This window comes from Saimiri boliviensis, chromosome 5 (assembly GCF_048565385.1).
Source record: "Saimiri boliviensis isolate mSaiBol1 chromosome 5, mSaiBol1.pri, whole genome shotgun sequence".
Lineage (NCBI taxonomy): Eukaryota > Metazoa > Chordata > Mammalia > Primates > Cebidae > Saimiri > Saimiri boliviensis.
Genome location: NC_133453.1, coordinates 122,004,369 through 122,027,112, shown reverse-complemented (window position 1 = coordinate 122,027,112; position 22,744 = coordinate 122,004,369). Strand labels below are relative to the sequence as shown.

The following is a 22,744-nucleotide window of genomic DNA, read 5'->3' as shown; positions in this document are numbered from 1 at the left end:
TTGAAACATTATACAATAATGAGATTTTAAGTTATGAATGGAAAGAAAAGTAGGAGACTGAAAAGATACCAGAAATTTCTACTTGTTTTTAGATTTAGAAAAATATAATTACAGGCCAACATGGTTCTGATAGAGAAGAAGGACGTCAGCGGTTACCTGAATGTAACCCCTTCTCAGCATTTCCAAAGACCCGAAATGTGGTCATTGTAATCTAAGGGCCTTGTTACCAAGTTATGTAATACACAGAATTGAAGCAACCTGGCACAACCTTACTTCTTGAGAAGATGAACCCTTAACTATGAAGGTGCAGAAAGGAAGTTTTCAACTGCTCACTCACCATGGCTACAGTATTCAAATACAACATTCAGAAAAATAAAACCTGTGAGAAAAAGATAAGAGGTGGACAAGTAAAGCAGCAGTGATTCATACTTTCAGTTAACAAACTGAATGGTAGTACTTCTTTCTAAAGAAGTAGTTCTTTAATTTAAGAAACAGAAAAGCAGCAGTGTACTGGAAAAAGACTGGCTGAAGATCTCTCCAGCATGTTAACTACACCTTAGTACTTCCAGAATCCTGAGTGACCACACATGACCTGTTTGATGATATGAGTACAGAGCACATGAACAACCAAAAGATTCTAAGCTCAGCCTCTTTCCCTATCATATTTACAGAATAATTTTAAATTTCAGTTTCACCTCCACTACTTCAACTATTTTACCCTGTAAATTGATGAAGGTCTTTGTGAACTGTCAAATAGCAAAAACAAAAAGTAAAGGTATCTAGATAATAAACTTCAACCAAAAGTAGTCCTTGAGTAATTAAAACATTATTTCATTAAGCTCTTTTTAAAAGAAAATTCCTTAGAAGTCTACATTCTTTACATGTCGTCACCCTGTTGAGCTAAACAGGTCAAAAGTATAATAAAATCAACATTATTTTTAACTTGTGTTACTGGTGGTGCCAAATGAGAAAAGAGCTGTTTTTGCCATTTTGGGCTGGATGATTAAAAAGAGAGAGAGAGTTGTTCATATTTCAAATTTAATATCATAAGCAATTTTTAAGGGTAATATAATACAGAAGTTCTCGGAATGAAGCAGAAGGAAGGCTAAACTTCATTTTAGACTCATGGTAACACCAAAGCAATTTGAGGAATGTGAATAGGAAGCTAAATACTGCACAGGGAATTCTTAAAAATCAGATTAGTTAAGAAATTTGGAAGAGAACTAAACTATTCACACAAAACTTGAAAAGAATATTGATTAATCAAAAGCCTGTGAATACTGGGACATACCTTTACTGATGTCTATGGTGAATAGAGTCCAGGAGCAGCTACACAGCAAGTACGTGTAAGGTCTAAGTTTAAGAACTGCAATTAGGAGTATTTTACATTTAATTTAATCTTAGTAGAGGAAAAGGTCAGATATGATTTTAAAAACAGAATCCTTTCTCACCTTTCTTCCGTGGTACTTCAACCATTACAAATCTATTCAGGAAAACTAAAATTATTTAAAGAAGAGGCATCTAGTTCTAGAGTAATCTGGCACATTTATATTTGAAAAAATTAGAAATCACTTGATACATCTATAATACACAAATACACATAAAAACATTGTATTTTAATAACTCTTCGTCACTACAATTTAAATCATTCCATTATGAAAATTTCTTAGGGAATATTTCTTCAAAACTCTAAATTAAACAGAGCTTTATCAATTAAGTTTACAGCAATATAGCCTTTAGAAATACATAATTCTTCATTTTATAATAATACTTCCCCTTTAAAAATTTGCCATGGTTTGTCACAGATTTAAAATACAAGGCACCTAATGCTATAAAAGAATAATACAGTAAATGTAGTGTAAGTGAACCAGATACTTTCTCAAATATTTATTCTTTGTAAAGTCCCATGAAATTTGCACAAGCATGCTTGTTGCATAAATTAAACATTTTTTTTGTGTGGTTCATTTGCAATACTCTACAAAACCCAAAAATATAATCTATACTTATTACAGGTAGCTTAATTTAGCCTTTTACCTGTCAGAAACACTGATCTATGAACACTTAAATGATTTCTTGAAAACATTTTCATAATATAGTCCAGCATTTAACAAATATGTGAAAATAAAGTCCCAGAACATTAGGATTTATTCCTTGATTAGTTCAAATGATTTCAACAGCTGAATTCCTTGAGATGTGTAAGGCAGGTTGGTCCTTTGGATGGACTGTAGACTGGAACTTCCTATAATTGTAGTGATATGTACACAGCTACATAGCAAAGTGCTTCATTATGAAAATGAAGAAAACATATATGAGAAAAATATATTTTAGAGTTTCAAAGAACTGAAACTGTTATTTTCCAGACTAGGCACTGAAACATTTTTCTACAAAAACTTGCCAGAGATTGTCTCTTCGCTGTATAATGTTCCAATTTCAAGCTAAAAACAAAAACCACAGAAGTGTGATTAGATTATAATCTTCATAGCTTTAGTTTGCTATAGTTTATATCTTAAAATTGAAATATCTATTTTCACTGTATACATTCTTAATACCTGGATACTGAAATTTGCAATATTAAGAACTTATGAATGTGACTTCTACAGCAATGCCAAAAGCTGACATCAATACTAGAGATTGTGTATTAGCAGTTAGTTTTACTCCTGGTATATTACACCATTACTCCTGCAGAGACAAAGACACTTGCCCAGTCTATTCTACTCTATTGCAATGCATCTTCTTTAGTCTTCACTCTTTCTTCTTTATCCAGCTCTCACATCTAAAAATACTGAAAAACTTGCTGGTGGGTATGGCTGGGTTTAAGTGTGAATATGAGAACAATGAAAAGCATATCGAAGAAAAATAATACATAAATTACAGCATTAAAAAGCTTTCAAAGAATACAAAGTCCTCACTTAATGTCATCAATAGGTTCTAGGAAACTGACTTTAGTTTCCCAAATAACATTGTTTTGTTCAATGATGTTTCATTATAATGTTGATGCAAAAAAAAAATGGTTTTGCTGTCATTTTGCTTAAAGTCACAGTTTACAAGAACCAAATGATGATGTTAAGTGAGGAATTAAATGGTGTTTACAGTTTTTTAAAATTTAAAGATGGCACATAAACACATATTTAGTTCTACTTGCACTCTCAAACCTCACTAAAAAAAGACAATAAAGGATTAAAAAAAATTTTTAATATACATAAGGTCTCATTATGTTGCCCAGGCTAGTCTCAAACTCTTGAGCTCAAGTGATCCTCCCTCCTCAGACTCCCAAAATACTAGGATAACAGGCATGAGCCACTGTGCCCAGCCTGGAATTATTTTCTTAAAAGGAATAAACCACATGGATAAAAAGAAAAGTAGAGAGATGAGAAAATAACAGCCAACTCTTAGCAATGGAAAAATAGGACCAGATATCTCTGTAAAGAGGGGTGAAGGAACAACTAAAAACAAGAAGACTGGTACAATGTCTATAGAAAAAGCAGACAGTTTCAGATGCTCTCTCTTACTTTTCACAGTTGGCCAAGTGTGTTTTCTCTATCCCAGGAGAAGACTTAAGGTTTATTCTCCAAAAAGAGTAGTAACAGAGAATCTCTGGATAGGGGAAATACCAAGCAGAATCCTACATGACTGAGTTATAAGTAATAATTATTTAATGACAACAATGTAATCACTGACTACAGATCTATCCAAAATTGATGAGGAGGAGGCAGAACTGATAGGGAGATGCAAGGCATGTGAGGTGGGAGCAGAGGAGGAGTAAACTTGAAAAAAAAAATCTGTCCTCATTGATCTTAGTGGAAAAGCCAGCCGAAGATGCCTAAAACTGAAAACGCATGAAACTGAAGTCACAAGGATGATGCTTAGGGAGATAAGGAGGAAAACACCGAAAGAATCAGCTAAGAGTTTAATTTCCTTAGAGTGGAAAGAGAATGAAAGCAGGATGGGCAGGGCAGTGAAGGGCAGGGGTAGCTGCCTTGACAGGAGGTAAAACCATGTGCAGGTATAAACGTCATAACAGTACAAAGTAGGTTTAAAAACAGCCCACTAAAGAAAAACAGAAAAACAGGACAATTAGCCATCGGTAAGAGGCAAGTTTACCACAAGGATAATGAAACTTAATCTTCAAGGCCAGTATAAGTGTTAACAATTGACAAGAGTTGTACAATGTTCAAGGTAGGGAGGAAAAACTCAGTAGCAATTAAAAAACATTTCAATATAAATTGCCTAAAGATGTCTCAGAAAAAGGGACCTGGATCTTCAGAATTCTAGTAGTTTATTGTGATCTTTCATTCTAAACAAATAATCACTTTTGTACCTGCAAAATCTATATGTTGGATTTAATTCAAGCAAAATATTAAATGTCATTTACTCTATCATCTAAGACATATAAAAGACACTATTTCTTAAAATGTAAAAGAAGGAAAAATATTCCAGAAGCATTGTTAAGTGACAAAGCACCGTCAGAGAATGAGAATATATATTGTGCCAGTGATATAAAACACACATATAAAGACTAGTATTTTCCAACCAGTTGTACACCAGAATACTACATTTTCTTCTTTCATCAGAGAAAAAATATTTTTCTAAAACATATCATTAAACAAAATAACCCTTAGCATTAATAAAAATAAGAGTTAAAACTTTCTGATCATTTGAGTCAGGCACTACTGTACATACTTTAAATTAACCAGTATTTACTCTTTTAACACCATTATGAGGGAGGTTCTATTGTAATCCCTTTTCACAAATAAGAAAACCGAAGCATCAAGAGATTAAGAACCTTGCACAGGGCCATACAGCTAGTATGTGGAGAAGATGGAATTGGAGCCCAGACTTTAGCCCACTTAGCCTTTAAGACTGTATTGCCTCTCAAAAAACTAATTATAGAAAATCAATCCTGTGTTTGAATATTACAGAAATAAGAACCTTAATACCGAAGCCAGCTCACATACAAACCTGGGCTACAGACAACAGCTAACTAGTTCCATCCTCCTGAGAAACACTGTGCATAGAAATGAGACTCTCACACTGTTCGCTGTCTTCTGGAACTCTTAAGGGGAAAAAAAAAGCAATAATTAAGGAAAGCTTTAGAGCTGAAAAGAAACCTTAAACCTTATTTATTCCACTGGCTGAAGCTATATGGGCAGGATGCAAGCCAGTGGCAGAACCAAGATTAGGATACAATTTCCCAAAAACTTGTCCCAAGTTAGTATTTTTCGTTTTTGTTTTCATTTTTTTTTCTCAAATAAGAGATAGGGTCTCACTCTGCCACCCAGGCTAAAGCGTAATGGTGCTCTCATAGTTCGGTGTAGCTTCGAATTCCTGGGCTGAAGTGATCCTCCTACCTCAGCCTCCCAAGTAGCTTGGGACTACAGGTATATGCCGTCATGCCTGGTTTTTTTTTTTTTTTATTTCCTAGAGACAGGGTCTTGATATGTTGCCCAGGTTGGTCTCAAGCTCCTACCCCAAGCAATCCTCCCACCTCGGCCTGCATAGTCACTGGGATGAAGTTCTTTTCATGGCAAAATGTTAAAAAGCTTTCTTTCTTAAAAAGAAAGAAATTTGAAAGAAAAATTGAGGCAATGCTATCATATTCTATTGTGAATTATGTTCAAACTAACACAAGTTTTCCATATTTAAGTTTGTTATGGCAAAACAGTAAACTTTTTGTTATTACCTGTGAATCAAACATTTCTTTTGAAAATGCAGTTACTAGGTGGGCAGATCATTTGGGGTCAGGAGGTCAAGACCAGCCTAGCCAATATGGTGAAACCCTGTCTCTACTGAAAATATAAAAATTAGCTAGGCATAGTGGTACATGCCTGTAATCCCAGCTAGCCAGGAGTCTGAGGCAGGAGAATCACTTGAACCCAGGAGGCAGGTAGAGGTTGCAGTGAGCCGAGATCATGCCATTGCACTGTAGGTTGGGTTACAGAGCAAGACTCCATCTCAGAAAGAAAAAAGAAAGAAACTATCTTATTACCCAAAAGATCTAAACAAATTATTTTATTTTTATCTGCATAAGTTATAATCTTTCAATAATTCCTCACAAAATCTCTAAAAGCTAGGCCAGCATGATGTGATTCTCAGTTTATTTAGCAAATGCTATTTTAAAAAATCTGTATTGGGACTAAACCTACCTCTGAATCCGATGTTTTCTGCATATAAAAGCAAATATTCTTCTGATTCCCACCATCACAGGATCCCAATTATTATAATGGCATAGGAGAGTTACAATAAAAAATGAAAAAAATACAGGGATAGCTCCTGCAAAAAATAACCAAGAAAACTGCACCTAAAAATAAAAGAGGAAAAAACAAACTCACAATTATCATTAAGACAAATTCCCCCTTCAATGTAAGTTTTCTATTTGTAAAAACCAGCAGGAATAAGAACACCAACAGACAAAATTAATCATTGACAATTTGTTATTATTAAGGGTATTATTATGAAATAAGAATTCAAGACTTCAACTTAAAATTCCACTTGTCTAAATTACTAACAATAGTTCTTGCTTGGAAAATAGGCTAAAGCAAAGCCAAGAAAGCATGCTTTCCATTTATTAGGCTTAGTACACTGAGAGTGGAGATAGACAGCATGAAGCTTTGGTCTTGCACACCATGCGGATCATTTCTTCTTCATTGTTTGCTGCCTAGTCTCAAGTGGTTCCCTCTGCCTCAGTTTCTGAGGTCATCTTCAAAAAATGTACATTTTTGTAAAAAGTTATAGTTGTGCTATATTGTGTATGCTACAGTACTTATGTCAGTACCAAAAACAAATGAAGTACAAATTTATGACACTTAAGTGCAAATTGATAACACTCAAAACTAGCTTGATTATCTAGTAATAAATGAAAAAAGCTCAAAATAAAATAATTACCAAGTAAAATGAAGAAAAAACACAGGATCATTTTTACCAAGGAATGTTAGCTAGAGAAGACAAGCAACAACACAAGCCTCATCAGTGAAGAGCCCTCTGATGTCAACAAGTCTGATCCTCCAATCCATCATTTATCAGGGTTGTCAAGAAAATAAAAATATCAGTAAGTAGGGTGGAGGTATTAAAATAAAAAAGAAAAAAATAAATAGGGAAAACAAATAAATAAATAAAAAGAAAATAAAAAATAATGAGATGCCATAAAGTTACCAAAACAAAACTCATTCTTCCCTTTCACTAGTTCACTTTTACCATCTAAACTCAACTAAGGATCAGAAACAATTGTCAGAGAAGCCCATAATGATCAACTACTAAGACTTAAGTGCAACACACAGGAGGTTTGCTTTAAAAATAATGATGACAATAGTAACATCTACCTGTAAAATAGGTAAGGAAAACTGTGTTTGCCATCTTTGAGAAGTAAAAAAAAAGAGGTCTGGAATCATAGGCAAGACTCCCTCTGGTGGAAAACATATACTATTCCATTTCAGAGCACCATTAGTCAGAGTAAAGGGGTTTTGCAAGAATAATGTCTTTTATGAGGGAACTCACAATGCATAATACAAGAATAATAACTGAAAATTTTTAACATGCGTGCCCTATTTGTATGGCATTCACACACAGTGACTGAGTCAGCCTAAGAACACCCTGGAAAGAACAGTCATTAAACTAAAAAGCCTTCATTTAGTTATGAAATTACCAATATATTTTAACATATTCCTGGAATATTTGCCAGAATGTCTAATAATCAGGAAAAACCATGTTGCATTTAAATTACTGAAGATAAGAAAAGATATTAAGAAGTTATAAATAATGCAATTAAAAATGTCGATATAGTTGATAGAATGATTTCATGAATATTTAACTAAAAACCTTATTTTATAACTGAATTAAAGCAAACTTAATAAAGGTAGATAAAGCCCTAGAAGACTTTAGAGGGCAAGTTCACTTTCAACAATGTTGTTTATGTGTTGTCTCATAATTAAAAACGTCTAATTAGATTTTCAACAAGCTAAGACAAAAGAAATGAAGCCATTTATTACAACAAAGAAAATTACCTATGTAAACAAAAACAAATTTCCAATTCCTAGACATATCTGAATATAAAATGGAATAAGATCAGGGATGCTTCCTATTATATGAAATAATTATAAATTTAAATAACCAATTTGTTTCAAGAACGATAATGCTAATAAATGCTAACATTTCAGAAGCTATAACATAAATACAGTTAGCTAATAGAACCTAAAAACCCTATAAAAGTAGATTTCTCTTATCATTTTTCTGTTACAGTTCTGGGCATATCTGCTGCTTTTTCCAGATGGAATCTCCCTAACCTCAATCCTGACACCAAAGGTACGGCCTACTCATTTAACTGACTGCCCATTTCTAGATACGAAGACAATCAAGAAAACCAAATCTTTTCTTAATTGTCTTCATATCTAGAACTGGGCAATCAGTAAAGTTTCGTTATGTTTTTATAATTAATTGCATGTACATACATTTCCTCATTTTGCCTTTATCTTAAAATACTTTATTAAACAAATTATAACCATTATTATTTGTAATGATAATTATTAAATGATCAATCATTTAATAAAATTAGGTCCCTCTGACGATTCTCTTAAAAATTCCTGAATATTAAACCTGCAATTTTTTTCCAATCTACGAAAGCTTATGTTTTTAAAATATTAGTACAATAAGGATGATTTACACAGTAGTCTACCAAAATCCTCTAATAAGTAGCACTCTCTCAGTTTCACAACCATTTTGGTTCACATTCAAGATTGTGGCCTGAAGATATAGAAGGACCTGGTTATTATTTAAATCTATAAAAGAATGATATGTAATAATGTGTAATGTTAGTGTTATACAGAATATTCACTTTCTTTGAAAATGCAAGTTATGTAAGATAATTCTGAAGCAAGGAGAGAATTGCAGTTATTTAACCATGACAAATAAGTAAGAATTTACTGAACCATAAAACAAAGTTAAACATCGGTACAGAATTTATAAGTAAAGAGGATATATAGCACTGAGAATATCTTTCTGTATTTATTTATTTATTTATTTATTTATTTATTTATTGAGATGGAGTCTCATTCTCTTACCCAGGCTGGAGTGCAGTGGCATGATCTCAGCTCACTGCAACCTCTGCCTCCCAGGTTCAATTGATTCTCCTGCTTCAGCCTCCTGAGTAGCTGGGAATACAGGTGTGTGCCACCACACCCGGCTAATTTTTGTATTTTTAGTACAGATGGGTGTTTCACCATGTTGGCCAGGCTGGTCTAGAACTCCTGACCTCAAGTGATCCACCTGCCTCGGCCTCCCAGAGTGCTGGGATTACAGGTGTGAGCCACCACACCAGGCTGCTTTTATCTTAAAAACTGCACAAAGATCTAAAGAAAACTAGCTTTAAAAATTTGATTATTGCTTGTAAACATTATAAAACTTTGGGCCTTGAAGTATTTCCCTCTTCAAATTATATTAGACTAAAACACATACATATACTTCTGTAACTTAGTAGTTGAAGTTAAATGCTTACAAATACTGAACTGTGTGATAAAGGGCTATGATCCCTCTTTCAGTGTTGAGCAACAGCATACCTCTGTTATTCCTGCTACACCCAGGAGCACTGAAGTAACTCTTCCCTTCTAGGCTGCTGGCAAAAACATCCCAGATTCTCTTTTCTGTGGTGTTAGCATTGCCAATATTTATCATGAGAAACCCCACATCCATTCTAGGCCTTCAGAGGAGAGGGATGAGACACCCACTCTGCCGAGTCCAGAAAGAGATGGCTAAAATTCACTGCAAACAACATTATTCATGTGCTGCTCATATCTTCAGTAGTATCAGCACAGTGTTAAGGAACCTGTGATAGGAGTTTATCGCAGAAACTAAAATACTTTTATGATGAAATCTGACTTACCAAAAAACATCCGGAATATAATCAGCTCAAAAACTGGAGAACTACATATGAAGATGATGCCCTTCACTTGGAAATTAAGGGGAAAAAAAATGGAAAAGCTAAAAATGGAAATTATCTATTTCTTTGGTATTTTTTATATTTCTATGTAATGAAGCACCATGGGAGAGAAGGCATCAAGTATTATTTATGTTTGTATCCTTATAATTAAATCACATCTCAACTCTTGTCAGGTTTGTTTTCATAATATACGTAAAATATCTATTAATATTAAATAGTTTCCTTACCTTTTGCATACACATGTCAGCTATTATGGACAGAGGTATTGTAAGGCTTAGTGCAAGTGTGCCTATCAATGATGAGGTAAGAAAGCATCCCCTAAAAAAAAAAGAAAATATACATTTCTATATTTAAAAAATTACATAAACAAAGAAAAACACTGAACAAAGACTTTCTAACTTAAAAGCTTATGAGATCAGGAGCAAAAATAAGAGGTTAGGATAGACTGAGACAAAAAATGATAAAGTTCTGTAATCCCAGCACTTTGGGAGGCCGAGGCGGGTGGATCACGAGGTCAAGAGATCGAGACCATCCTGGTCAACATGGTGAAACACTGACTCTACTAAAAATATAAAAAATTAGCTGGGCATGGTGGCGCATGCCTGTAATCCCAGATACTCAGGAGGCTGAGGCAGGAGAATTGCCTGAACCCAGGAGGCAGAGGTTGCGGTGAGCCAAGATCGCACCATTGCACTCCAGCCTGGGTAACAAGAGTGAAACTCCATCTCAAAAAAAAAAAAAAAAAAAATAATAATAATAATAAAGTTATTAAGATGATTCTCAAAATTTTTCTTCAAATATTAAAAATACAAATATACAAGTATAAAAAGTTCAAAATATTTTATGCTATTTTCAAGATCTGTTTGCAGGTATTATTTACCTTTGGATGTATAGCTTACATTTCACTAATTTTTTTTAAAAAAAACTGTTGAACAGTTATTACAGTTTTGTGATGATACGTAGATAACAAAGAAAACAGTATTATTAAAATTGCAGGACAAATCTCACCTTCATGAACACTAAAATCGTGTGTTATTCTATTTTTTTTCTTTTTTTGAGTCAAAGTCTCACACTGTTGCCAGGGCTGGAGTGCAATGGTACAACCTCAGTTTACTACAACCTCCGCCTTTCGGGTTCAAGTGATTCTCCTACCGCAGCCTCCCGAGTAGCTGGGATTACAGGCACTTGCCACCACACCTGGCTAATTTGTTGTATTTTTAGTAGCGATGGGGTTTCACAATGTTGGCCAGGCTGGTCTCAAACTCCTGCCCTGTGTCTGTCTACCCGCCTCAGCTTCCAAAAGTGCTAGGATTACAGGTAGAAGCCACCACACCGGGCCCAACAGTGTGTTATTCTTTTGATTTGGCTTAGCATAGAAACAAAAGAACTGAATATTCTTAAAAAATATCTTCTTGTTGTTTTCCATTTTTTAACAATTGTCCCAACCAAAAACTAAGCTCTTGAATTATCAATGTGGGTATGAAATATTGAAATAGCAATCTACATATAATTTTGTTGAATTGAAGGAAAATACACCCAATGGAGACAGATGAGCCATTTATAAAGACTGATAATTTGGGTATATAAGAAGAAAATGAATTATAAGCCAAGATAAAACCATAATGGAAATTATAGGCAAGTAAAATCTAGCTTGGTATATGTTAGAATTAATGATGCTGTCCTGAAATAAAAGGGCTATCTCTCAATAATGTGTCACTAGAAGTACTGAACAGAGGCTGAACAGTGAGTCCTTATTGATGAGATAAAGGGAACTTAAGCACTTGTGGTTCCCAATACTTAGCTGCTCTGTGAAAAGAGCATTCAGGGTCAAATATAGCACATATGTTCTTGGATATTTATCATGCAAAGTACTATAACAAAAAACCTGGGAGGTAGACTTTTAAAGCCTGTTTGACTTAATCCAGCTTTTAAGGCTGGATCCAATTTAGCTGATGGCAAAAGCCTTTTGTCATCTGTTAATACTTCAGGTTAAAAAAAACTGAGTATCTAAAATGTACACAAAGATGAAAAAATTAATGAGTAAATGGATTATGAGTTTAAAGAATTTTAGATCAGCAAAGGAGTTTAAGAACATAAATTATTACAATACAAAGTAAATCTTTAGGTATTATTTACTGTTCACGAAAGAGAGTGAATACAGGATATACCAAGAAAATGAATATTCCTTAACTGGGCAGGGAGGCACAGCACTGTAATCAGAGCTTTAAGGAAGATTCCCCAAAAAAGTCTATTTCTGTTGCAGTCTTTTGCAAGGGAAAACTAGTTAACAGTTTCAATGGGTATGTAATAAAATTCATTTTATTCGTTTATGTTTTATTCATTTCTTTTTAAGTTTCTATTAAATAGAAATAGGACTAAGTATAAAGCTCTATTATTTGAAAGGTCTCCCAAACTCCATACATAATATTGTCTTCATATTATTTTAAGCTTATTATTGCATATCAACATATTGGATAGTTAGCATATTAAAGTATGTTAACGTCTCAAATCAGAGTTTAAGGTTTATGTTTCTGGCTCACCCATATCAAAGGTCCTGAAAATAAATAAAACAAAAACACCTATGAACAACCAAACAGATATTCCAAAACCTCTTAAATAAGCACCATCTCCTGGATTCTCAATTAGAACTCATGCATTCATACTTGACATAGAAACCTTATACATTTGGATATCCATTAGGTAAGGACTACTTTCATTTGCCTAATACTCTACTTTCTAAAACACTTTTACAGATTTAGACCATTCATATTCATTACTTCATTCGACAAGTATTTATTGAGCTCTTTGTGTGGACAAGGCACTCCTCTATGGAATGGGCACATAGAAGTTAAAAAACAAAGTCCCTGCTCTAATGGAGTTAAAGTATTCAGTTGTATGTGTGCTGCAGGGTGGGGTACACAGGAAGGGCCATCAGCAAACAGACAAAATATAAATGCTTAAAGTATCCAAAAATTAATCAACTGATAATAATTGGAGAATAAACAGTACATACCACAACCACAGGAACTCTGAGAGTACTGTTCCAATAAGGCCATTAATGATAATGCACATTAATACCACTTTATTGGGAAACTCGAAGTCCTCAAATCCAGTATAATGTAGTAAAAAGAAACCTGGCCATAAGAGCAGCAGATTAAACAAACCTACAAAACCTGAATATGTATGAAAGAGACAAAAGTTAACACTGTGATTGATTTCTATTTTCCAAGCTTATTAACTCTAAAATCAAAATCAGATTTTGCACAAAAGGGCTCTGGGAGGTTTCCTTAACTAAAACTTCTGTTGGTTTCTTTTTAAGTCAGTCATGTGACTAGCTCAGCACCATTAAAAAAATTGTATGATCACTCAACTCAACCATCCACACTGTATTGGAGCAACTAGTGTGGAATAAACCTCATAGGACAAGTCAAAAAGAAGGGTTGTTAACCTTAGCTACTGATAATGTAGTGCCCTAGAACTTCAAAGAAATAACTGGTATGTATGTGTTTCTGTACTCAGCCTAAATTAATTTTGAGGAATTAGATGGTTTGCTCTCTGATTCAACTATTTATGTCCAAAACACTTGTGCTATGTGAGCAGCAATAAAAGAAGGGTCCAAAGGAGATAAAACTGTTGGTTCCTGCCTTCCCAGATGGCTAGCTAGTTAGTGAGAAAGTATGTACACACAAAGAGCTATTCAACATATGAATGAAATGCAGACTAACTAGTTATTATGGAAAGTCATCCCATGTAGTGGTTAAGTGTGTGCTCGGCAGTCTGATGGCCTGGGTCCAATCCCAGCTCTATCTATCATTCAATAGTAGTGCAAACCTTATACCTCTTTTATGCCTCAGTTTTCCTATCTATGAACATAAAATAATATTTAATAATATTTAATTAGGTTGCTAGGAAGAGTAGACAAAACACATAAAATATAGCATAGTATCTGGTACACAGCAAGCACTCAAAAGTTAGCTAATATTATTACAGAAATTAAGTTTATATATGACCATATACATCTGAATGTAACGACTATAAACAAAAAAGATTATAATTGTATAATAATTTTTGTTGTACTTTCTATACAGTTTATGTTACAAATTTGCTATATGATCTATGCGGTAACTATACAAGAAAATTACAGTAGATACACAACTGATACTTGTTATGTCACCTAAATAATGAGCCAGTAATTAGGATGCCTAGTTATATTTTAACAGGGCAGGAGCACCCACTTTCTATCTGATGCTAAACACTCACAACTACCCCACTTCTGTGAAGAGAGGCAAATAAGTCTGCTTTTCCCAGAAAGTTCCCACCCTCCACCCCACCCCCAACTTCTGAAGCTCATGACTAATTGATGGAGGATTTGCAAGGCCAGGTCTCATGGCTCAAGGCCCAGACATATTACCTGCTCTCACTCTGCTCCCCGCCCCAGCACCTGCAATGAATTGGGCCAAACCTCAGTTATACCTGTGTGCCACATAGTTCTCTCCCCTTCTCTATCTTGCTTCCTTCACTCCAAGTTTTTCCTTCATCAACCTCCCTGAAATAAATCACCTACACAAAATTCCCATATCATATCCTGTTTTAGGGAGCCTAACTGATATGGTTTGGCTCTGTGTCCCCACCCAAATCTCATCACGAATTGTAATCTCCACACGTTAGGGAGGGACCCGGTGGGAGGTGACCCCATCATGGGGGTAGTTTCCCCCATGCTGTTCCCATGATAGTGAGTTCTAAAGTGTTTTAAAGTGTTTGGCAGTTCCCCCTTCATACTCTCTCTCTTGCCAGTGTGTAACACATGCCTTGCTTCCCCTTCACCTTACACTATGATTGTAAGTTTCCTAAGGCTTCCCCAGACATGCAGAACTGTGGGTCAATTAAACCTCTTTTGTTTACATATTACCCAGTCTCAGATAGCTCTTTACAGCAGTGTAAAAACAGACTAATACAACAACTTAAGACATCGAGTGATTTAAAAAAAACAAAACAAAACACACACAGACACAGAAAGGACACCTGACCTAAAATGCCTAAATTACATTACAAAGCTTATCTAATGAAACATCAAAATTTGGCATTACTAAGAACTAAATCTATTTCCCTGAAGTGCTGAGTCTATGAAATCCCACATAAATTAACAACTTTTGACCTAGAGACAAAAGTCCCAATGACTCCACCTATTCCCTAGACTACCCAGAATCTGGCACCACACGCCTTTCTGTTATTCCACAAAGTGAAGTTCCAACATAATCATTCAGAACTACTCACTGCTCTTTGTTAAACCTCTGCTCACAATTCTTTGCCTGAGAGCCCCAGCATATCGATCCTAACTTCTCTGAATCCTGTCTATTCTAAAGCCCAGGGTAGATCAATATTGCTTTGTATATCACATCACATTTGAACAGGAACAACACAAGCTATATGTTTATATGCACTCTCCCTAATATGAGTAAATTAAGCAATTTTTCTTGCAAGTTGTCAATGTTTAAATTTTTTTAAAGTCCCACTGACCCAACCACCTACCTGTAACACTCAAAAACTACTAGCATTTCATTCCATTCCAAAAAATTTTCTATGATTCTCAAATAAAATATTATTGAAATTATCTTCTTTTTTTCTTAAGAGATGGTCTCACTCTGTCACTATGATTGTGTGCAGTGACACAATCATAGCTCACTGCAGACTTGAACTCCTGGACTCAAGTGACTCTTCCCCCACAGCCTCTCTAGTAGCTGGGACTACAGACACATGCAACCAAACCTGGCTATTAAGCTACAGTTCTTGAATTCTATATTTAAAAGGAATTTAAGCAATCACTCAGCCTCATGGCTTTTCAAACATTTAATTTTTGTTAGTCTTTAGGTATAGGCATTTAAACTATTTTTAATTTTAAAATAGCTTTCAAATAGTCTTTAAAAAAAAAAATTAAATAGAAATGCAGTCTCCCTATGTTGCCCAGGCTGATCTTGAATCCCTGGCTTTAAGCAATCCTCCTGTCTCAGCTTCCCAAAGTGCTTGGATCACAGGTGTGAGCCACCATGCCCAGCCATAAGAAAAATCTTTACTACAAATTAAATTCTAATGCAAAATCCTCAACAAAGTGGAGCTGTTCAGCTGGGCACTCTGAGAGGCCAAGATGGGTGGATCACCTAAGATCAGGAGTTCCAGACCAGCCTGATCAACATGAAGAAACCCCGTCTCTACTAAAAATACAAAATTAGCCAGGCATGGTGGCACAAGCCTGTCATCCCAGCTAGTCAGGAAGCTGAAGCAGGAGAATCACTTGAACCCAGGAGGTGGAGGTTGCATTGAGCTGAGATTACCTCACTGCACTCCAGCCTGGGCAACGAGAGTGAAACTCTGTCTCAAACAAACAAACCAAAGTAGCTCTGTTCCACAGGTGAAACAGCAAAGGAGTCCAAGAACTAGACCCCTACATGAAACTCTACTTCCTTCCAACCATCCAAGGAGCCCACCTATTTCCTAAATGACAGTTTGGAGGCCATTTATCTAGTCCAATTTCCTCATAGTTCAGATGACTATGAGATAAAGTTACAACAGCTGAATTCCAAGTCTCCTGACTCCTTGTAAGCTGCACTTTGAACTCTTACCACTGAGCTTCTTTATCTATTTGTATTCAGATATGTTATGAAAGTTATCTTGTCAATGTGTTCTTCTTCTGCAGTCCTACAGATATCACAAGTTCTTTCCTGAACTGATGTTAGGCAAAGGAAAATTTATAAACCATATCCAGAAACTATAATAGGGTAATTTGAGAATGAATCTATGTTATAAAAGAGTTTGTGTCTTAAAGAAAAAATGCAAATGAAAAGCCTTTACATGGCCCACAATTTTTAATGTAAATAAGTACACAGACTGTGACAGCATTAAATGTATCATTTGGGGGCAGTCTCCCCAATCCTTTGCTAACTATTCAAAAATGGCAGTATGTAAGATACAGCACATAAACTCTCACATGCTTATAGCAGAACTTTGTCACAGCAATCAGATAAATATCTGGTTTGCAGGCTGAAGACCTCAATTTGAAAAAACTGTTAGGATTTTCTTTCTGTCTCACACTGAGAGGAGCATTCCCTCATAGGTGCACAACCATGCAGGACAAAGTAAGGAAAACATTGGGATTGGCTGCCTTCACAGTCTTTAAACAGCTTTAAAGAATCATATGGAAGGGGAAAAAAGGTTTCCCTATCCCTTCAAAAAACAAAAGCAAAACCCTGTATTAGTCATTTGGAGTAAATAGCCTCACAAGTTAAACATATTCTTACCAAAGAACATTGGAATATCCAACTTGTCTTCTCTGTCTACTTTTCTCTTAATCATAACAATATAGACAGCATAGAGCATGGCTCCAACAAGAGACCAAATGGAACCTGTAAAAATTAACAAGATTTAAAGCAACCGCTCATTAACTCATTCAATATACACTTAAAATCCAATAATGTGTCAGATAATATTGCAAGAATATACAAAAGTGAAAAGATATATAATTATATAAATCACCTTTAAGTTGATATAAAAATATATAATGAAAAAGTATAGCCCATCCCATCCATGTCTTCTAGGAGTACAGGAAGGAGTTTAATATGTTAACAAATAAATGCAAAAGCATCCACCTCAATGATCTGACCAAAACATATACATAACAATACAACTCAAAAGTAACACTTTGTTTTTAATTCAAGTGCATGTTTTTATTTTACCTTATTCAAACAATCTTGAAACCTGGCATTGTCCAACTAAACAAATGCTTCTTTCCATCACTAAGCTGTTGCTTGTATTGTCTTCCTTACCTCCATATATCATTTTAGTATATATTCCACTACCATTCCCATCTTCAAGGCTCTGTTAAAGTTTCATTTCTTCCACAAAGCATCCTCTTCCTACTCTGCTGTATTTCCATCCTGTCTTCTGTTTTAGACAATACTTACTATTGTCAAGTATGATATTAGTCTAATTCCTAGTAGCTTCATTTTATAAATCTCATATTGTTCCAAATCAACAACTCCCTGAAAACTGCAAACACATAGTTTATATTTTTAATGTTCCAAAATAGCTAACATAATACAGATCTCACAGTACATGAATAAAAAATACTGATTCTCTTTATTAACTCTCTCAAAAACATTTAAACCTTTCAAAACAGCTAAATAGTGTTCTGCCAAGTGACCATACTCAATATTTATTCAATTATTCAAAAGATGAATGTTTTATTAAATCTTTTTTATTTTCAAACTTTTTTAAAAGCTAAAGAAAAGGCTGTCAGGCCGGGCGCAGTGGCTCAAGCCTGTAATCCCAGCACTTTGGGAGGCCGAGGCGGGTGGATCACGAGGTCGAGAAATCGAGACCATCCCGGTCAACCTGGTGAAACCCCGTCTCTACTAAAAATACAAAAAATTAGCTGGGCATGGTGGCACGTGCCTGTAATCCCAGCTACTCAGGAGGCTGAGGCAGGAGAATTGCCTGAACCCAGGAGGTGGAGGTAGCGGTGAGCCAAGATCGCGCCATTGCACTCCAGCCTGGGTAACAAGAGCGAAACTCCGTCTCAAAAAAAAAAAAAAAAAAGAAAAGAAAAGCCTGTCAACAAAATCTTGCATACACATGCCCATACCAAATACATATATTGTTTTATATACACAAAGCTGCTCTGGGTAAGAAAGAGGTGAGGAGGTTTAAAGCACAGCTTACTGGGCAGTAGCTAGGAATAGTTTAGAAAGCATTGTTCTACTCAATAAACCTCAAATATCTAAAGAAGTATCCAAAGAGAAATCATTAATCTAGGTATATTTTTTATTTATTTATATTTTTTATAGAGATGGGGTCTCACTATGCTGCCTAGGCTGGTCTCGAACTCCTGGCCTCAAGTGTTACTCCCACCTTGGCCTCCCAAAGCACTGGGATAACAGTCATGAGTCAACATGCTCAGCCCAGCTAAGTTCTAATTAATTTTGTTTTTGTTAAGTCTAAGCAATGGATCAAATCTAAGTGTTCACCATAGCAATAACTGTTTCAGACAAGAATCAAGAATCAAGAATGAATGCCAATAGTCATGGGTAAAGATATACCCGCAACAAGAAATTTGTATAGTCTCAAAGTAACCCCCATAAGATGTTTATTACTTAAAATAGGAAAAATTAGTAACTTCACACTGGAGTAAGGTAGTTAATTTTAATCAATATCACCTTCATTATATTCATATCCAAAATGCACAACTTTAACCAAAGAAAATATTGGACAAATGCAAACTGAGGAACATTCTACAAACCAACTACATGGTACCCTACAAAAGTGTCAAGATCATAAAAGACAAGAAGACTTAGGAACAGTTCTGCATTTAAAGGAAACATGACTATTAAATGCAATAAATGATCCTAAATCAGAAAAAAGAACTTTAGTGGAAAAAAATGGCAAAATTAGAAATGGCTTTTTAATAACTGTACAATAGGTTACGTAAGTTGATAACATTTGAAAAATCTGAGTGAAGGTTATGAGAATTCACTAAACTATTTATGAAAAATTTTTTACATTATTTCTGAAGGAAAAGTTTAAAAAAACACCCTGCTAATGCCAACCCTTTGTACGTGTATCTGTGCAGATGAGCATGCACGTTTACCTTTCTTGTATACTCTAACAAAAACCTTTCTTGTATATTCTAGCAGAGAGAATGCAGAGTCATGTACTTACCTATTGTATCTCTTCCAGCAGATTTTTCAGACCCTGACAGGTTTACCAGAACAACACCTCCAATGCTATGAGAATAACAGTCATTAATGAAGAGCAAAAATAATGAATTCTGAAAAGGCTAATCATGAAGATAAAAATTATTTATAAGTGATCAAGACTAATCTCAACTTTGGTTAAAACTGTCAAATAATTTAGCAATTTCATTAATAATATCTAATAATATTATCAATATAATCTAGTGTGATATTTGTATTAACTCATTTAATCCTCACAAAATGTACAATATTATACCTTACAAGGAAGTAATCCTACTGCCATTCCCATTTTACATGTGAAACCTAATACACAAAGAGGTAAGGTAACTTGATCAAGATCACATAGCTGAGACTGAAATACAGTCAGTTTTACTCTGGTCTAGTGTTCTTATGTGTTATGCTATCCACTGTCTTTCAGTTAGGAATGAATTAACTAACTTGTCATCCCTTTCCAATCTTTCTTTTGGATTATACAAATATATCAAACCCATATAAATCCAGCAATGGTACTACTCTTGCTTATTGGTAAAATCTAAATTAACAGTAAAACTATCCTTATGTGCTTAAACAACTTCACTAATCTCATGATTTTAGTGGATGAAAATAAGACTAAATTAAGGATGTAAAGATACCAGAGGTCATTCATAAACTCAATTGTTATTTGCTGGGCATCTAACAGGAGCAAAGCACGGGGTTACAGAAGTGATCAAGATAGATGTGGTTCCTGCCCTCAGGGACCTTACATTGTCTTTATAATTCTATGAATCTTATATATTGTAACAAGTTTTCAAGTAGATGAAATATTGCTAATTAAAAAAAAACATTAGCCTAATTCTCTCACCCTGATCAGAAAGACCAGGGTGGCAGTGGGAGAGGAATATGAAAGAAAATATTTTTTCCCTTATGAAAAGATGTCATCACAACTTAAATGTAGTCCTTACATTAAATATTCGTACCCTTCAATTAAAGCATCACAATTTTCTGTAATAATCGTTGTTCAAATTCAGATTCTGCTATTATTTACTGAGTATCCACAATATATTAGAAATCAGGAATTTTGTTTCCATTTTGATGATGAATTATGATAACGGCTAAATATAGTGAGCACCTCCTGTTTTACATCAGACATTTTTCCAAGCACTTTAGAAGTTCTACTCATTTAATCCTCATAATAATCCTATGAGAGAAATCCTATTATTATCTGCAATATACAGACGAGAAAATTGGCACAGAAGCGTAAGGAACTTGCCCACGATCTCAAAACTAGTAATGATAGAGATGGAATTGGATTCCAAGTTGTTTGGCTTGAGGCCACACTCTTGTCTTGTCTCTCAACTGATGAAATGAGATTTCTTCGCTTAGGTTTCCTTCAAGATTGTTGCTATGTAAAATTCTTTTAATATCCTCAAAAATTGAATCTCTTAGTAAAATGCCAATTCAAAACAAAGTATTAAACAATGTTTAATACATAAGTCTTAACATATACTTACACAAAAAATGTCTAAGTAACACTTTCTTTAAAAAAAAAGTTAAGGTAGTAAATATTTGGGTTTGTGGGCCACATTGTTGCAATTCAACTCTGTCTCTGTAGTGCTAAAATGGTCATAGACAATTTGCAAATAAATGAGAGTGGCTGTGTTGCAATAAAATTTTATTTACAAAAACCAGCAGCTGACCCAACAGTTTGCCAAACTCTGTTCTAGACCTACTTTAATGAGACGGAGTAATGTACTCTGTCAAAATACTTGCAAGTTTAATATTTTATATCCATTTCCTTCTTTATAAAGTCTTTATTAAAACACCATGAAGAAAAGTTATAAATTAGCACATATTTTAAATAAAGTTAAAAAAAAAAACCTTATTTACTTCTCCAATGCAAATATATTTCCCTAATGCAAAAATTTGCTTGACTTAAAACATTAGCCAACCATGTAAAAGAATAAATCCTTAGTGGCCATAAAGTGAAAAGGATAAATTAGTTGGATCGACCAGCTGCTCATTGGAGCAACCATGGTTAATTTACCCTTATATCTAAAAAAGAGTAACATATAAGGATAAGAGCCACAAGTCTTACATGACTGCCCAGTACCAGTCTCTGATAGATACTTCGTAGCTATTACCTCTAAACTTTAAAACAAGACTCCAAGGAATAATAGACAATATTATTTTCTCAACTAGGAAACCTCTCAGAGTTTAAGAAAACTACCCAAGGACAAAAACCAGAGCTCTGATTTGATCTCAGCTTTGGTAACCAAGGAACACTACTCTCCATTAAATCATTCTGCTACCTTCTCTGATTTTCTTTCATAAAAATAACAGTTTTATTAAACCAACACATCTTTTTTGAGTACTGTCTATGGGCAAAGCCCCATGCTAGGTCTTTGATGAGACAAATATAAATCAAGGCTTTGACCTTCAAGGGTTTACAATCCAGTAGAGAAGACAACACAAACATACACAAAGTTAAAAAAATAAAATAAAATATTTAAGTATAGTTAACAGCAACACTGACATGCAGTAGTGTAAAACTGCGAAATGAATTATATAGAAAACAACTGAAACCTCATCTGAGGCTCAGACAATCAGAGAAAACTGAATGTTAGCTTTCTAAGAAAAGTAGAAAAAGGAAAAATAAAAATCAAAACAAAAAGGAGAACTTGCCTTAAGAAAAAGAAACAGAAACTTGGATGATTATGAGAGTTAAGCTGCCACATTATGTGTGAATGTCAGTACAATACTTGGTGAGTCTACAGACATATAAATGGGAACCAAAGCAGCCTTGGGTTTTCCCTCTGGTTTCCCTACTCAGGAAGGTTTAGAAACCTAGTGCAGGAAGTGACAGGGCTGATAGCATCATGTCCATTTAAAACCTTCTTTTATCCACATCTTTCTTTGCTCTTATAAGCTATCCTGGTACTACTATCAGAAATCATAACATTGTTTTTTAAGCAGAGTAAACTAACTATCACACTATATTCTTACCTTAAAATTACAGCTAATAGTTTCGAAAGGGTAAATCTATCTCCACTGTTACTTGGAAATACTGCAGCAAGGATTAAGGTAAAAAGTCCTATGA

At 34.7% G+C, this 22,744-nt stretch overlaps 1 protein-coding gene across 1 annotated transcript in view; it reads right to left on the bottom strand.

Moving 5' to 3' along the window:
• Window positions 1–1,021: 1,021 nt before the first annotated feature.
• SLC35F5 (solute carrier family 35 member F5) overlaps window positions 1,022–22,744 on the bottom strand; it is a 42,429-nt gene continuing 20,706 nt past the window's right edge. The window contains exons 9-16 of the mRNA XM_003931534.4: window positions 22,651–22,738; window positions 19,634–19,698; window positions 17,218–17,322; window positions 12,939–13,098; window positions 10,153–10,243; window positions 6,144–6,298; window positions 4,960–5,053; window positions 1,022–2,435 (exon numbers count right to left, since the gene is read on the bottom strand). Coding sequence (XP_003931583.1) covers window positions 4,978–5,053; window positions 6,144–6,298; window positions 10,153–10,243; window positions 12,939–13,098; window positions 17,218–17,322; window positions 19,634–19,698; window positions 22,651–22,738 — 740 coding nt within the window. The 3' untranslated portion in view covers window positions 1,022–2,435; window positions 4,960–4,977. The remainder of the gene's footprint in view (window positions 2,436–4,959; window positions 5,054–6,143; window positions 6,299–10,152; window positions 10,244–12,938; window positions 13,099–17,217; window positions 17,323–19,633; window positions 19,699–22,650; window positions 22,739–22,744) is intronic.